Genomic DNA, 18,766 nt, shown 5'->3' with positions numbered 1-18,766 from the left:
AGCAATTTATATCATGAACAATACCCCTACTCCAACCATACATGATGTAACGCCAGAGGAGAAATTCAGTGTGGCAAGAAACCTTTTGTCTCACTTGAAATGTTTTGGATGAATTGCCTATGTGCATGTGCCAGATGAGTTGCATACGTAGGTGGATCCAAAGGCAAAGAAATGTGTGTTTATTGGATATTCCCTTGAGCAAAAGGGATATAGATGCTATAACTCTACTACACGTGAGTTGGGTAAGCAGAGATGTAATGTTTGATGAAGTAAGTAGCTGTGGTGGTATGCTACTGAAAAAGATGTCGTTGGGGTTGATGTAACTAGAAATGTGATTGCACAGAATGCAAGTCAGTAATCACAGTCATTGAGTTTGATATAGAGAGTCCTCTTGTGTTGGGTCTGTTTTGATAGACCATGGAGTGGCAAGCTGCATCAAAATACAATCCTGAAAATGCAGTTAGTATAGCACGGAAAGGAAAGAGAAGGTTGGTGAGCCTCTTGGTATGCCCAACATTTTTGCAAGGCATTCTTATATTGATGAAGAGTCTAGTGGCTCAAAGCAGAGCTTTGATGATGAGCTTGGGATTCCAACTATTATAACACCTGGTGTAAGAAAGGCAAGACAAGCTGCAAAAATACCAAGTAACGATCATGGACAACGTAGGTCAAGGAGATTTAGAAAATCTCTTAATAACAAGTTAACATATGATGGTTATGTGGCTAATCATTATGCATATATGGCTAAAGTTGTGCAAGATGTTGAACCCACGTCTTGAAGAAGCTATTGGGAATGTAGATTGGGAGAAAGCCATGGATGAAGAAATGCGGCTGCATTGGATGCAAATGAGACTTGGGACTTGGTGCCATTGCCTGAGAACAAGAAGGCTATTGGATGCAAGTGGGTGTACAAAATAAAGCACAACTCAGATGGAAGTATTAGCAGGTATAAAGCAAGATTGGTTGCCAAAGGTTATCCTCAAACTTATGGCACTGATTATGAGGAGACGTTCAGCCCCATTGCTAAGATGGCAACCGTGAGAGCTGTTGTTGCGGTATTGGTTGCATCAAAAGGATGGGTTTTACATCAAATGGATGCGTGGTGATTTGCAAGAAGAAGTGTATATGGATCAACCACTAGGTTATGAAGATGTGGTCACCCTGATTTTGTATGCAAGTTGCGTAAAGCTTTATATGTCTTGAAATAGGCACCGATAGCATGGCATGATAAGATAGCAAAATATCTTATCACCATTGTCTTTCATGTGGCAAATGTTGATCATGCACTCTATGTGCGGAAGAATGATAAGGGCCTTGTGGTTATCACAATCTATGTGGATGACTTGATTGCTGGGGATGATAGTGGAGAGGAAGTTGAGTGTGTAAAATGTCCCCTCAAGCAGAAATTTGACATGAAGGATTTGGGTGAGCTGAGTTACTTCCTTGGCATTGAGGTTATTAGGACAACCAAGGGCATATGGCTGTCACAGAGGCAGTATGCATTGGACATGCTATCAAAATATGGTATGGCTAATTGTAAGCCGATTTCTATGCCATTAGATTCAAATGGCAAGTTAAGTGCAGTTTGCGAGTGAGATTTTGGAGAACCCTACTACGTACAAGAAGATAGTGGGTAGCTTGATCTACATGCCGATCACCAGGCCAGATATCTGAACTATGCAGTTGGATTGCAGAGTCAGTTTATGCAAGTTCCTCAGAAGCCACATTTGGATGGTGTGAGGCGCACATTGCGCTATGTTAAGTCTACAGTAGACTATGGTCTGTTTTATGATGTTGGTACAGAGTTGCAAGCGTTTGGATACACCGATGCAGATTGGGCTGGTAGTATGGTGGATAGGAGATCTACCAGTGGATTTATGTTTTCTTTTGGGAGTGGTGTTGTGACATGGAGCAGTAAGAAGCAGCCCACCAACAGTTGCCTTGTCGAGTACAAAGGTTGAGTATAGGGGTGCTGCAATGGTAGCATGTAAGGTAGCTTCGTTGCGCAAGCTACTTGTGATTTGGGACTGCAGGTTAACAGAGAAGTTATCTATTGTGACAACCTTAATAGTATACAATTGGCAAGAAACCCAATTTTTCATGCACAGAACAAACACATAGAGGTCCGCTATCACTTCATCAAAGAAAAGGTCTTATCAAGAGATATTGATCTCATGTATGCTAGCATAGAGGAGTAGGTAGCTGACATTTTCACGAAAGCCCTAGGAGCAGAAAAGTTTCGTAGATTTCGGACTATGCTTAGAGTCCTAGAGATGGAGTTGAGCTTGCGGGAAAGTGTTGAGATGTCAAGCTCAACATGAGCTGACACTTATGATATGCCTAGGTGATCGTTTTTGCCACTTACATCGCTGGCGTGGTTGGTAGGATGCTAACATGATAGATCTTCGCCAGTGATTTTATAGTTGGACTACACTAGCTACTAGTCCACCACTGAGTTATGGCATTCTTATCTTGCCAGCTCACTCACTTAGCACATTCACATTATGGACCGCATGTACATAGTACTTTATCACTTATGTTGTATTTCCCTTATCTTTTGGTAGAACCCTTTTGTTGTGAAGAAGAAGAGACATTTTTTAGCCTCTCATCTTGTGTGTTCTCGGGATTGTGTGCTTGCAAGATCTCAAGCTCTCTTCCTCCCCTTGCTTCTTTTCAAATTTGTACTAGTGCCTTGTTGCTAGGTCCCTCTGGTGGGGGACCCTGCAGAGTAGGTGCTAGAGCATTTATCCCCTCTCGATCGCCAATTTGGGGCATTGCCCCACCTTGGTTGTATTGTCGATGATTCAAGTTGTTGGTGTTGCGGTTGGTACCTCTGTTTTCCCTAGCTTTGATGCCACACTCATCATCAACATATCCAAACATCTGGCAATGAGTACAGTATCTATTCTCTTTACGAATATGCTGCCAGTAGAAAGTGGGTGTCGAGGCAATGTTTTTGGGATTAGTGTTGTTGCCTTGTGTTTTTCGTTGATTTCCTCGGTTGATGTTCCCCTTCCCTTGCTACCATTTGTGGGTAGAGGTGGTATTGGTGGAAACAAGGACCCCCTCTTGGGTAGAGGAGGAAGAAGATGACTTCTGGGTTAAACTAGTCATGCAACCAAGCGAAACGCAGGAGTTGGCACTCACGCTCATACAGGTTAGGCATAGGTTCTAAACTAACGATTTGTGTGACAAAAGCAAAGAAACTAGGTGGCAACGTGTTCAATAATGTGATTACCTAGTCTTCCTGAGACTTGGAGGAGCCACCAGTGGTGGCCTGCTCCATGTTAAGACACTAGTGATCGACGACCTTGACTTTCAGATCATCCCACTCTTTTATATTGAATTTTTGGATTCGATGCTCGAGATCAATGTGACGAGTGCTGCATATCTCTCTACAAGGTGTGCCCATCTGTCAAAGACATAGGGGAACTGTTGGACCTGCGAATGAAACTCCGGCAATAGTCCTTGCATGAGCTCCACTATAACAGTGGCATTCCTAGCTTCCCACCGACAGCTAATAACATCAGGACGTGCTAGTGCGGGGTGGAGTTTCAGTTCAAATCCCTTCACCAGGTTCCGAGAAATTTGGGAAGTGCATACCTATTCAATAAGGTTAGCTTAGGTGGTGTAATAAGACCCATTGAAACGAGTCTTTCCTGTGAAAGCATTTTTAGACATGGATACATGGAGGGAAGGAGATGGTGGGGTCCAAGATGGCTGGTACCCATATCTAAAGGTAGAGGGTACGGTGTCACTCCAGAATAACCACTAATACCCGACACAAGTGAAGGACTTGTGGCCAGGGTCCTCCATAAGATGGAATATAAGGCTGGGCACTCGGCGCAAGTGCAATCCCTGGATGAGGCACGAATCCTTGGATAGGAACATGAGCTGAACGGGTGTAGTGCCCATGATGGGTTGGTAAACTACTTGATACCCCGAAATGCTAGGTGGCAACACAGTGCCGGTGGGCATAGTGTCAAAAGATCCCTGTGTTGGGTAAAACCCATACGCAAGTCCCTATGGAGGTGTGGCTCCGGTAATGGCTACATGCCTACACCAGCAGGAAGAAACATGGGTTGGTTGGGAGGCTTTTGTGCTTGAGATAGTGTAGTATTCCAAGACACATTAGGAACACAAATAGAAGATGAACCAGAAGAGAAAACAGTGTTACCTCCTTGTACACCAACGATCTGAGAGCATATTTTGCTCGTAGAACCTCCTCTATTCATATTCATATTACTCCAGGAATCGAGGGTAGTAGTTGGTACCATATGCTAAACCTATGTTGCAGAAGTGGACACCCAGGTAGTGTTAGGAACATAAGCACTTAGTAGTACATATAAACCTAACACGGTCCCCAGCTGAGTTGATGAGGATGGATGTCTAGATGACCATATTAGGGCAACTGTTATGGCTGAGCAGGGCGCAGCTTGGATGGTGTCGATCCTCTGTGTATGTGCGTTGGGGCAGAAATACCACTGGCAGTTTGCAAGAGTCGCGTTGATGCGATGGTGTGTTGCGCAGGGGGTAGAGTGTAGAACTACTGCAACTGGATGGTGAAGGAGCACCGCAAAGAGCTGGCATAGCAGGGGCAGTGCCCGATGATCGACGATGAATGCCATGATGGAGGAGGGGCAGCGTTTATATAGTGCTAGCCCCCCAAAGGACAAGGTCGGCTAGCCTTGTCAGCCAGCCTAGCAGACTTGGTCAAAATCCTTTTTATGGCTTCTAAAGAGGGCTTTTCATTTACGTCCTTCTAGGGCCCATATTAAGGGCCTTCTAGGCTGTTTGTTGTGCCCTTTTGGGCCTGGTTGTCACACATCCTAGAAACGAGCTAGGTCTAGGACTTGAGTCCAAGAAATGCAGCGGATTAGGTTTAAGACTTGACTCCGAAAAATGCAAGGTTTAGGTATAAGACTTGATTCCTAGAGATGGGGTAGGTCTAGGATTCAACTATCACCATAGGGGTAAAGTCTAGTACTTGTGCTTAAGGGAAAGAGCTGTAAGGGTTAGGTCTAGATCCAAGGATAGGATTCAGGATTTGAGTTCAAAAACTATAGGGATAAGGTCTTAGACTTGAGTCCTAGAGTCAAGGAATAGCTCTAGGACTTGAGTCCAAGAAACATGGGGTTTAGGTCTGGGACTTTAGTCCTAGAGCCAAGGGGGTAGGTCTAGAATTGGATTCCTATAGCCATAGGGGGTAGGTCTAGAATTGGATTCCTATAGCCACCATAGGGGTTATTAGGTCTAGGTATTGTGCATGTGATGTCAAGTCCATAGCTCCTCAATGTGTAGACAAGGGGTAGAGAGTAATAGCATTGGTTTGTGGGGAAGGAGAGAGCACATGCGTGTAGTTATAGGTTGATGAAAAGCAAGTGGCTTCTTGCTTTTCATACATTCTAGTTGTTTTTCACTCGTTCCTCTCCAATACTATAGACACAATGAAGAGTGGGACAGCCTTGGGCAGTCAAAATCATGTAGTCAACATTACTCAATCCAACAATTGTATGAATTGTTTCCATGTTTTTAGACTTTCACACTTTTGTGTTTCAGATCCACAAATTTCAATCAAGGTTTCCGACACAACCTTAAAGTTTGGAGCTTCAGAGTCTTATTTTTATAGCACACATTTATTTAAGGTGAAGGCAATGGGTTGGCAAAGAATTCACCCACAAGGTCATTAAAGACAAAGACACACTAATGGGTTGGCAAAGAATTCATTGAAAGGAGTAGTCATATCAGTTATATTCATTTCAGAGAATACGTTGAAAGGTGATATTAGATGTATTCTTTTTTTGAAGCGATAATTGGCCTGAGAGCAACCAAACACTATCTAGTAATTTGCACAAAGAATCTTTTATTGAGATAATTATTTTTGGATACATCAACCTTGGGTATTTCAACCCTTATTCCAACTCAGACTCCCGTGAGCGAACCCTCCCCACCCCCAAGCAAATGTCGCCTCCTAGCTCACTATCTAGAGAGAATCTTTTGTTGGGGTAATTATTTTTGTAAACGCTGACCTTGAAGTTATACAAAAATGAGTCATAATTAAGAAATATTTAGAGTTTTAATGATTAAGAAAATACCGAATAACAGAGATAAATTACATTATGTGATTGAATCCATGCTTTAAATGCATAATTGAATAAGATTAAAGACTTAATTAAACATCTTTCTTAAATGCCATAAATAGTAAGTTAATGAAAGAAGTATTTAATTTGTTAATTATTTTCATGATTTGATTCAAAACAGAGAATCAACTTAACTTAAAAAAATTAACTTGATTTATGATGGAACCATAATTCTAATTAAAGAGTATTTTGACCCTTTTTCAACTCACCCTCCCCCCCCCCCCCGCCCCCCCGTGAGCAAGCCCTCCCCAACAGTACCTGAATTTGAAGGTTGCAATACCCTTCCAAGGGAATCTAACCCTTCACAAGAAGGATCATTTGATACATGACCTTCAAATAAAACATCAAAACTAAAAGTACACTTCCTAGACGAAAGAAGGAGTTTTTTTAACTATCAAAATAAGGATGATACATAAATCTTTCCTTCTATAGAAATCTTAGTATATATATGTATATGGTCTATGTATGTGTGTGTGTATGTGTGTGTATTCTATAATAATAATTGTTTCATGAATATGGAATAATGCATGCATGTTGTTGGCCTTGAAAACTCGACATGAAAGATGTAGGTTGGGATGGAATATTTGAGGTGTGAATGTATAAAAGAAAGAAGATCTCAAAACATACATGAGTTATAATGATAATTTGCTTAAAAGGATTAAAGGCATTCTCTCTACACATTTATGTGTATTTATCATTTGAATATTGTTGAATCTTTTTTTCAATTCTAATTGTTTTTGTGATTTATAACAATTTTAAAATTGTTATACAAGACATGTATATTTATAGAATAAGAAATATGAAATGTTGAAAGAGTGTGTTAAAAAATGACCTTGAAAAAAAGATGAGGTTTATTTTAGTGCTTCTTTAAAGTGCATTTTAGCCTTTAAAAGAAAAAACAAGCCTACCCTTCAAAATCTAGGAGTGCTTCCCACCCCCTTGCAAATGTGGCCTCTAACCCCTCTCATGCTCCATGTCCATAGAGACCACATGCTACTACCGGAGTGGACATATGTGTTATGAAGATTAAGATATGATGGCCCTGTCACTCTACACAGTAATTTTAATATGATGAAAAACCCAAACTGCTGTATGCAGTGAATTATAATGTTGCAAAAAAAAACAGTAAATTGGTATAGTTACCTTCTGCTTGTGGAAACACGGTGCCTGCACATACATTAAAAGTAAACATAGCCTGTTCAAGTTGCCACATGGCACACCCATGTGCATGCACCCAACATAGACAGTAAAACCAGCTCTCATGAGATGACCTATTTTCTGTACTCTTATTTGGGACTAAAAGCAGTGAATCTTCATTCACAAAATCACACTACTTTACAAAAGTGCGACTTTGGCATGGGAAATGTCTCTTCTTTTCATGGGCAGGGGTTATGTCTGTAAAGCCCCGTACAATGTCAATCAAGCGTTTCATTTTACCCTCTAAAACCAGCCATCAAAATCAACTGTTTCATTTTACCCTCATAATGCAAGCCACAAGAAAGGGCATGAGCGCAAATAAAATCGAGCAAAGCCATCACATTATGAGCTCCAAGAGAGGAGACAACAGAAGATAATTAACAATAACAATCAAGACCTCTGACCACCTACACGTTTTATCAGACCTACCCAGATGCTGAGGATTGTAAAGCTTGTTTTGACTCAAGTTCTTCGATACAATATTGCAAAGCAAAGCTTCCATCAACATTTTCAAGCAGGATGAGGACACCACAGATCCTGCTCTTTCCATCATTGATACACATCGAGCAGCAAAGAACCCCCTGTTTGCTCAAATCCAACCATCTCTTATTCAATAAAGATGATGCTAACAAAAAACTGTGCAAGAACAGCCTGCGCTTCCCATGAAAGTATGCTATTTTTGTAGCTGCCTAACTACCCATTTCCATATTCACAGCTCCGAAAGGTTGAACTTCCACATGTGAGCAAATCAGATCATTCAAATTGGACATTCATCTTCCCCGAGTCCCGACCCAGCATCTTCATTTCGATTCGCACTGGTAGGAGAGTCTTCATTCACCAGCAAACTCATTAGCTGCTTCTGACCTACACAAGTTGGGTCAGTCCCTCCATCATGTTGTGACATGGTGGTGGTGGCTGGTTCAGAAAGCCCAGACAAAACAGGCTCAAGCCGGCCAGTGGGTTCAGAAGAACACACTTCGGCATCTCTAGAAGATGGTAATGCCAGCTGACCTGGCATGCTGACTAGTCCTCCTGATTTCTGCTGTTCCTCAAACATTTTTTGCAGGTGCTTGCCCTGTTCCTCTATCCGCAATTGTAAGTTCCTTTGAAGCTGTTGAATTAAATTTCAACAGGTAGTCAGAAATGGAGTATAAACTTACAGCATACTGTGGGATTCATACTCAACACACCTCAAGTTGTTCATGTAGACGCTTTTGCATCTCCATCTGCAAACGCAATGCTTCAGTAATTTGAACGCCCCTGCAAATAAGTCCACAGCAATTGCTGAACATAAGTGCTGTATGCCACCTGGTGGAAAGGTCTTCTAAGTTCTGAAGCCCATTGCCAAATGCTTCATACATACAAACAATGCATTCATGCATGCATGACATACATATATACATACATACATAAAATACACACACGCACACATGTGTATATACAGGAGCATCTAACACACTCTGGACTGCATAAATCACTATACAGTTCAATATATTCAACAAAGGACTGCGTACATTTTTGGGTCGACATTGGGCCCCTCATTTATTATCCTCTTCTTGTCAGCTTTACCTGCATTGAAACCACAAATCAAAATAATACCCCCTTCCTTGTCATCAGACATTTCAACTTGTCACACAAAACAAGGCGACTACTAAAGATGAGTGTGGCAAGAAAATGATATGTACACAATTTTACACCATGCACTACATCCTTACATATTAATATAGAACCAGCCAAAGATGTAGATGATGGCCATGCATGTATAAAAATCTTATGAACGATGGATGATGACGATGACGACAATGATGAATGCTCTAAGGTCAATTTGCCGTTTCATTTTGTGGCTGGTGCACAGGACAGGCAGAGCACAGGCTGTTTTGTGGCTGGTGAACAAGACAGACAGCACAGGGACTGTGAGAAAGAGCTGGGCAAGACAGGAGAGGAGAGGGAGTCGGTGGCAGACAGAGCTGCAATGGTGGACAGGAAAGCGGAATCGAGGAAGAAGGGGGCTTATGAGCAAACAGGGATAACTCTGCTGGGGGGCCATATGGCGCACGGCCTGTAGGTAGCTTGGTCTCAGAAGAAAACCATGACCTGTTGTGAGAGGTGAATAGCGAGAGCATGGTCAAGCATCCCCAAGACCTGCAGTGGTGCAGAAGATTGATCCGGAAGCTGCTTCTCGATGCATGGAAAGGTTGTTGCACCTTGGTGTCACGCTGTAGGCTGATGGTAGAAGCATCAGGAGCTCTTGCACGGGAATCTGCTATCAAGAGTTTCGTGGCACTTGGTACAAGGTTCTATCTGGCTGTTTGTGAATCCAAAACTGTGGTGTATGATTTAGTATGCAAGGATGAATGTTTTGCACATGCCATCCATGGTCTCCACTCTTCCGGCCAGAGGAGCTGTTGTCTTTCTGTCCAGTGTGGGTTTCCTTCAAAGGATTGCCAGTCTTCCTCAGAAGTCATGTCAACAAGATGGCGAGTGCATCAGGAAGGGTCCTCTTTGCCCTGAAGCTGCAGTTCATGGGTGTTCAGCTGGATATTAAGGTATATGTGCTGTGGAGGATGAAGCGTCCGGTTCCCACTTTCCTTGATGTTGATATGGGTCATTTGGGCTGTTTTCAGCAACCATTGGTGTTTCTCTTCTTTCCCTACAGCATGCTACAGGTATAAGCGGTTAGGACACTATGCCCAAGATTGCCTTCCCCAAGGAAGCAGTGGCAGACTGCAGTACTGAGACATTGAGAGGGAATGAGAATTCCAGGCCCAGAGAGGGCAGTTCCAAGATGTGCTCGGCGGACTCTTCTGCCTCCCACTCGGTTGAGGATGTGCAAGCTACCTTGTCTTCACATGGAGCAGAGAAGAATAAGATCAACTGCCGGACCCCTAACGAGAAGACAACACCGTCCGATTCTGATGAACCCTTTTGAAGCTCTAAAAGAGAATTGTGAGCTTGAAGAGGAAGTGATGAGGCGGCAAACGCAAGAAACTTGGAGTATGGAAGCAAAGGAAGCTTCGAAGGAAGGGAACATGAAACCAGATGACAGCATGAGCTGTAAGCACCAGGGATCCAGCTAGATCAATCCCACTGGCAGCATGGGTTTGAGAGTCGAGACTGCAGAGTTCATCTCTAACTCAGGTAAGAATACCACTATGGAGCCTACTGGAAAGATTATTCAGAGGAGTGCTCCTGCCATCTATGACACGATGATACAGAAATATAGAGTCCCGGCTAAGTTAGCAGATAAGGGAGGGGTGCAATTCTTATGGGGATGTGGTCAAGGAAGCTGAATTTTTGGAATGGAATAAAGTGAAGAGAGTTCAGGTATAGTATGATCTTGCGAAGAAGAAGTGATCACTTGTATCGTTGTTGCTTGTGAAAGGGTGTATCCAGTTTTTTGCTCTTTAAATATACATCTACTTTAAAAAAACAGCCAAGGATGTCCTGACCTAATGATTAAATTACCACCTACCCTAACCAAAAGATCATGAGTTGAAACTCTGGAGGACAACAACAAAATAGCGGCCAAAACCAATCCACAGGCTGTTGCTCTGTCTTTCTGAGTACAAGAAGCATGATAATACCAACACACTTACATTCAGGAGAATCTGGAATGTACTTAGCAATCCGGTATTTCTGCGGCCATAAAAACTCAGCATCACAAATGGGCTAAAGACAATATATATCCAATGGAATACAAAATTGGTAATAAGATTCTCTAAACCCAGAATTATCCAACCTGCAGGTGGCTTTTGACATGGTATATGGTCAATCCTTCCACATTCATCACCTTGAGTACCCCTTTTGGTGTGGCTACTGTATGCACAAAACACTCTGCCATGAGATGATGGGGCTAGACCTTCGTAACAATTTGACCTTGATGAATGAGACAATTCATTGTCAAACTTACTTTCTGCCCCACCAAGTTGATTCACTGCTTCCACAAACCGTTCATGAAGCTCAGGAGTCCACCTAAGCCGAGCCTTGCTTGAACCATGTCCTTCTTGTGCACAAGCCACAGTTCCACCCTGGGAGCTACCTGCGGGACCCAGAGCCTGCCACTGCTGACCACCTTGAGTCTGCAAACTCAAGCTGGAAGACTTTGCAGATTGATAACATGTCTCCTGTGCATTGGCCCACCAATCTAAATTACATAACCATAAAACTAAAAGTTGGGAATCCTTCCACTAAAATCATACTATCAAGACTAGAAGCACTACAGACTCTGGACCTTTTCATAAAGAACACAAGCTTTTGTAATGAACCTAAGCAAGCAAAAAAAAAGCAAAACATAATCGCTCTCACAGATCTTTAAGCATCATGGAATGCCTAAGTTCATTGTGGGTGACAAAGATCCCATGACTACTAGCCTATTTTGGAGGGCTCTTTTCGACAATATGGGCACAAAACATAGCTTCTCGTCAGCTTTACATCCTGAGACAGATAGACAGCTTGATTTGCTTAAATGCTATGTTGCCGGGCAAAGAGCATGTGGGAGAAGTTTTTACCATTGGTAGAATTTGCCTACAACAATACCGCCATTTGAGGTTATGTCACACTTATGTAGCTTGCCCAGTAAGCTAAAGCCCATTCACAGTACACATAGACATCATCTCTAACGTAGTTGGTGAAGACATTGAAGAGTGCGGACACACTGCTCCATCCAAACATTCAATAAAGGAGCCAACGACCAACAAAAAAAGCTTGTGCTTTTAGTGTTGTGGCAAGCACCAATAGGCTGATTTTGTGCTTTACAATACTTCCTTATCTGTGCTTAATCTCCACCCTAACATGGCAGCATGCATTGTGGACTGCTGGTAAAAAATTTCGTTCCCAATCTTGCAAAGCTATTAATGTTGTCCAACATGTAAATCTACTCATTGATTTTCTTAAAGATGTCCGCGAATGAGACCATCTATCCCCCCAATATCCAACAGGTAAGAAGCCATGATAAGACGCCGTATTTCAAGCACACTGTGAAGAAATCCTATAAAGAGAAAAATTAATACATATTCTAATTGAGCACCCATCAAATAAGATTTCAATCTCCCCATGTGCTCAGATACTCACTTGTAAACTGGCATCAGTACCACCTTCCACTGCAAGCAAATCCGTCCAGCATGCTGTAAGCGGGTCTTGGTCAGGCATGAGCCCAGTCCACCTATCCCATTCAGAGGGGCGATGATCTTGATTGCCAAAGTCACGTCCGCCACCATCAAACCCCTGCAATTCACTGCCTTGAGAGGTTTCCTCCGGAAAGTTGAGAATCTCCTGGATGGAGTCCATGAAGTCCGAGCCCTGCGAACTCTGCTGAGTTGTACAGCCACCAGAGGAGTTTCCTGAAAGGATCGATGATTGAACAGGTAGGGTCAGTGTTGTGGAGTGGGTTTTGGCTGATTGAGAGTAGAATGAGAGGCGGATGGGAGGGCGATGGGATGTCATGGAGGAGGACGAGTGAAGGGTTGTACAGAACCCAGAAGAGGGGGCCAATGAAGGGGGCTGAGTGGAGGGAGGGAAAGGGGCATTGATTGAGGTGGAAGGTGCTGAGATGAGAGATGACGCTTCTGGCTCGCTGGAGATGAAAGAGGATAGATATGGCGACGGCAAATCGGGGGGAAGCTTTGGCAGGGAAGAAGGGGATAAAGAGTGGCAATCTGTCTTCTGCTTCTTCATAGCTACAGCTTCACACTACTTTCAAAAGCGATGGCAATGGCGAGAATGCTTCTGAGAAAGTAAGGGTATGGCTAAAAATTGCTTCTTGAGGACTATGGCTAAGGCAAAGCTGCTTTCAGAGCATCTGACTATCGCAGAACAGCTTCAAAGAGGGTCTGGGTATGGCTTAGCAAGCTTTAAAGAGGTAATGGCTATGGTGACATTCCCGTAATCATCGTCATCTACTGTACTTTCATTCATGGGACAAGACAGCCCATCATATTGTCTGCAGGTGAGGTAGAGAACCCGGTGTGAGCTAAGGTTGAGATTTTTGCACTGTTTCACGTGTTTCTCCAGAAAAACAACTTTAGCTATGGAGAACATCACATAGCTAATGACGCAGCACCAGAAAGAAATCTGTGAAACAATACAGAGCGATTGCCCGACACAAACTTGGGGACAATGGTAGGGCAGATAAGGGTAGAAGGAGAGGACTGAGTAAAGCAGAAGACATGAGAGTTCCCCTGAGCTGCGTGCAAATTAGGGTTAGGGTTACCGTTCTGCAGTTGACAAAGCGGGTGGAGTTTTCGTCTGATGGCTGCGTACTCGGCCAAAGGTCCTCTAATCCTTTTCCTGTGTGTGAGAGCGAGAGGAGCCAGATCGAATCAGAAGGAAGCCAGGCCTCTGGATTCTCTCTCGCCCCCCTCTCCCGTCTCTTTCTTCTCGTTTGCTTACTTTACCCTTTCTGCAGGAATCTTCCTTCTTTTCTCTCTCTATTTATCAGTCTATCTGCACAGCGTCCCAGAAGGCGCCCTTTAGTGTATTTCTCAAGGCCAGCATAGATAAAAACCGGTAAGTTTTTAAGTTTAAATCATCAAAATTGAAATGTCTTTAAAATAGGGTTGGGTCTACCTTATAAACTTTGGAAGTTAATTCTAACTTGAAAGTTGGAAGTTTAGTAACTCCTTGTCTATATTCTACATATACATTATAGGGCTTCGTTTGGTAGAAGACAAGTGGCGAAATTTTGAGCTCTCTTAGTAGACTAGCCTTGAGAATTCGAATTTTGAATTCAAACTTTTCAATATCAATTAGGTGACAGTCAAGAACGAGTAGTCAGAGAGAGACATTAGGACCTTGATTTGTGTTATTTTTGTCTCTTTTCAAATTCAACAAACAAATAGACTGTGGTAGCTTTCGACCCCCTCTCTCACTCTTGGGCCCAATTAGCCTTCACCCCCCGCCTCCTCACAATCACTCTTCTCTCTTAGGCATGAATGGAACGCTCTTTGCCCTTGCAGGGGCGAAACAAGCTCAACTTTGCATCGCCCCCTTACCCCATGGGAGTTTCTAGGTGCTCTCCGCATGTGGGCATTGTTGGAAATCCGGCTACTCCGTCGTCTTACAACATTGTTGTTGCTGGAGGCGTCGACGAAGAAGGTGATGATCATCTCCTCATAGAGATGTATGGCAAGGGTGGACCAGCGGCGACGGTGGCAGCATTGCCCCTCTTTGCCAGAGCCTCCTCACGGACAAAGCCTGTCCTCTACCGATCTACTACTTCAATATGGCGAGGAAGATGTGGGCGTCTGCCAAGTGCGGCCGAGGGGCCATATTTTTGGCACTTGCTACTCACAGTGGTGCTCTGTATTGGCCGATGTATGAAACTTTTGAAGGTGGATGAAGCGAGCATGGAGACATGCTCGTCGTCATCAAAACGAAGCTCAAAATGAATGCCAAGGCTGGGGGAATGCCATCAATCCGACGCTGTCCCTGATACTTTATGAGCCAGACGCCACTGCCCGACAGTCATTTCATCACCAAAGTTGCCATGACAATACCAAGGGTGTACCACTCCACGGCAAATTACCGGACGGCAAAGTGATGGTCACCGGCTCATCAGTTCTACACGTTCACCCCAGCGACTTCCCAACAGAGCTAAGGGTGGAGGCATTCTCTTTCAGCTTTCCTTTGATTTGGTTTTGCTTAATCTAACCTTAGGCTAAATATTACATCAACATCACAACCATTCGGCTCGCCCTCTATGCATCAGTGTGAGGGACAAAAGCCCCCGAAAATAATATGTCAGTGCTGGCTTTCATCAAAACCGTCCGTTGACATGACTGTACATAAGGCCACCGGCTTACCAGTAGATGCAGGGCTGAGAGCAGTGAAGGAGGAGGTTTAAGTAGTCTGGATAGTAGGGTGTATGAAGAGGACGCTCTACTGTTTTGAGACAACTCGGAAGAAGGTGGAGAGTACGATGGATGGCTTACTAAGGGCTTTCTGCTACTACAGAATGAGGGTGGTGTGTAGGAGGATGAGGGGCATTTATCACCCTCAATGGCGTAGGAGCTTCACAAACTCTTCCACCATCCCCAAGCGATCTACCTCAGTGTTGAGCCCTCTCCAACTTCTTCCTTTAATAAAGTGTTATAAGGCTTTCTTTTATTGGGAGAATTTATGGATTTTTATGAGCATTGTTTTAATGATTATTGAAATCAGTGCGACAACATGTCAACATCTCTATGTTCATTTGAACGAGCTATTTTTCAACGATTAAAGAGAGATTTCTTTTTTGGCCATCCATGAAACCACGTTTACACACACACACACACACACACACACACACACACATACATACATACATACATATATATATATATAATGAGATTTTTAGCACACAAAAAACTTTATCACACTTTGTGATGTCGTTGCAATCAAGCACCTTTCACTTAACAAAATAAATGTTAGCACACAAAAAACATTATCACACTTTGTGATGTCGTTGCAATCAAGCACCTTTCACTTAACAAAATAAATGTTAACTTCTTTTTCTTTTTAATGTGTTGTTCTAAGCACACACTAGGCAAGTCATGTCCTTGCTGTTGCCACATTTTTATACAAACTCGCAAGTGTAGTGAGAGGGAATCGAACCTAGGCTTTGTCATATAGGGGTACATCTATGTACATTATTGTTGTGTGTGCACTGGTGCATGTGAGTGCACACTCACACCTACATTTAACCACGCGTTTACACACACACACATAAAAATACACGTCTGAACACACTAATGCACTTAATGTGTATGTGTATAAGTACATGCATATGTAGATATGATCAACATGTATACGTGTGTGTGTGTGTGTGTGTGTGTGTGTGTGTGTGTGTGTGTGTGTTATTATGTATGCAGCATCTACATATATTGTGAGTGTGGGTTAAATGCATGTGTGCATGTGCATTTCATATATGGATGCATGCATGTATATAAGTGTGTGTGTGCACACACTTATATTAGTGTGTGTGCGTGTGTGCACACTTTTGAAAACAAACACTCGCATGCACACATACACCCACCAACAAGTATCATAATTATGCCCACACACACGTAAATACTTATATCTATGTATGTTCACTCATAAATATATATGTACATAGATACGTAAATACTTATATCTATGTATGTTCACTCATAAATATATATGTACATAGATACGTAATAGATATGCATGTATGTAAGATAGAAAGTGTATGTGTGTGTATGTTGGTATATATGTGTGTATCCATATGTCTACATTTGGACATACACATATAGATGTCTTTATATGTGCATACATATGTGTGTGTAATTGTGTTAATGGGTGTATGTGTGTATGCATGTGTATACACACACAAACTCATTTGTGCTCTCTCTCTCTCTCTCTCTCTCTCTCTCTCTCTCTCTTGTTTGGTGCTGACGGACCTGACGCCCCTGACGCCGCCCGCATGTATTGTTCATGTTGTGCAGGTTATCTGCCTCTTCGTTTGTCGCTCTCTCTACAAGGCTAGCACTCGGTTGCCAGGCAACGTCTTTATTGTGGCAACCACCCAAAAGTAAGTGGTGGCCGTCCCTCTCTCTCATGCGTGCAATACATAAGCTTCCAGTCCTTTTTTAATAAAAGTATATAAACAATGTTATTCAACCATAGGGCATAGTACATGGAAAGAAAATATGTAGGCTAAGATAAAGTACACATTGTATGTCAGAAGTTGCATGTGTTAGGTGTATGTAGTTCTTAGTCTCAAGGCTCTAGCTTCCTTCTCTTTTCTTTAAACGTCAGTTTGATACATGGTATGACTTAGTTTTCATTGTGGTGTCATCCATGTGCTTAATTGAATTTTTGGATGTTAAGGCTCCATAAGAACTTCCTTGGTACTAGATCAAATACCAAATCTTTTGGAATAAGCATTGGGAACTAATCCTTTTCAAGAAAGATGTAGCTTAAAAGTATGATATGTGCTCATACTTTTAATTTTAGGAATCGAAGTAGCATAATTTTCTTGAGGATATTTATTTTATGCTCATTGAAAGGGCAAGAAATGAATAGGTAAAGTATCTTAGCAACAATATCAACAAGAAAAGAGTTTATAGGAAACATAAAGCAACGTGGTATGTATGTATATATGTGTGTACTTACATATATACATATGTGTGTGTGTGTATCTTTGAAAAGATGTACTATGTTTCTCTTTTTTTATATCTTGCTTCTCATATTTTCTAATCTTCCCTTTCACGTTTTTAATCTGTGAGTGTGTGTGTGTGTGTGTGTGTGTGTGTGTGTGAGAGAGAGAGAGAGAGAGAGAGAGAGAGAGAGAGAGAGAGAGGCTACGAACTAAAGTATACGGGGTCAAAAGCCATGGGATCACACATGTATGATCACACAAATACACACAAATACATACAAACATATACATACATAAGCATAAACATCCATACACACGCAAACATATGTATCTATAAGATTATATGTATGTATGTATGTGTATACATACATACATACATACATGTGTGTGTGTTTGGCGCGCATGCAAGGCAAGCAAAAACACATGTTTACCAAACATACAAACATATACACACACATATATGTATATATGTAAATATACATTCAAAGAAAAGTAAGTGCTTTAGGAGCTCCTACATGGATATATATGGCAAGCATGGTGTGTTCTTATATAGGTTGCCAAGTTGAGAACCATGAGGCCCAAAATGGACGTCAAATATAAGACCTATCTCTACTCCCCCCAAGGATGAGTCTGTGTTTTTATGTATGCTAGAATACTCTTGCCCGTCTCAAAGACGGGTCATGCCACTAGTATATACTATATATACACAAGTCGGCTCTCACCCATCTCTGACGGGCTTGACCTCTCTCTCTCTCTCTCTCCCCGCTCTCTGTCCACCCCTCGCACTTCGCTTTCTTTGATGACACGTGTCAAAGGAGAATGGAGTCTGCTTTATATATAGTATAGATATAGATATAGATTATTATATGATTATATAATTATAAAATTAAAATAAACTTTAAAGTGTTCACAACTCACAGTTAATCATATGATATTAAATAGAGTCTAAATTTTGTAATGTTAATCCAGTTTAGAGTCTAAATTTTGTGATGTTATTATTAGTAACTCCATAGCTAGCAGAGTTAATACTCTATAAATATTCTGTAACGTTAAAGGCTGAATACTCTATTTGTAACCTTATCTTGTAGCATGCGAGGCTGGAGACATCGGTGCTTAGAACTACTTATCGCTAATAGAAGCTTCGAGCGTGTTGCAGATCCTAGAAGAGACTCGAGAGGTGAGCACATGCAGCATTTTAGCAGTGTTTCCAAATCTTCTTCGTCTCAGTAGGATTCACGATCATCGAAATCAATGTCTTTAACAAAGGTATCCTTTGAGCTTCTTTTCTCGTTTGTGATGCTTATAAATGTTACCTACCAAAGACGACTATGTA

The 18,766-nt window shown here is 42.2% G+C and overlaps 1 protein-coding gene across 1 annotated transcript; it reads right to left on the bottom strand.

Moving 5' to 3' along the window:
- Nucleotides 1–7,661: 7,661 nt before the first annotated feature.
- LOC147607492 (uncharacterized) lies at nucleotides 7,662–13,829 on the bottom strand. Its single transcript, XM_086790554.1, has 7 exons — nucleotides 12,408–13,829; nucleotides 11,248–11,461; nucleotides 11,077–11,153; nucleotides 10,934–10,973; nucleotides 8,852–8,906; nucleotides 8,528–8,597; nucleotides 7,662–8,448 (listed from the first exon to the last, which is right to left on the bottom strand). The coding sequence occupies exons 1-7, from the start codon at nucleotides 13,008–13,010 to the stop codon at nucleotides 8,095–8,097; spliced, it is 1,413 nt and encodes a 470-aa protein (XP_086646680.1). The 5' UTR covers nucleotides 13,011–13,829; the 3' UTR covers nucleotides 7,662–8,094.
- Nucleotides 13,830–18,766: the final 4,937 nt, after the last annotated feature.

This window comes from Cibotium barometz, chromosome 55, assembly GCF_041138505.1.
Source record: "Cibotium barometz isolate CiBa-2024 chromosome 55, ASM4113850v1, whole genome shotgun sequence".
NCBI classification, from domain to species: domain Eukaryota; kingdom Viridiplantae; phylum Streptophyta; class Polypodiopsida; order Cyatheales; family Cibotiaceae; genus Cibotium; species Cibotium barometz.
This window is presented reverse-complemented; position numbering and strand designations above follow the sequence as displayed.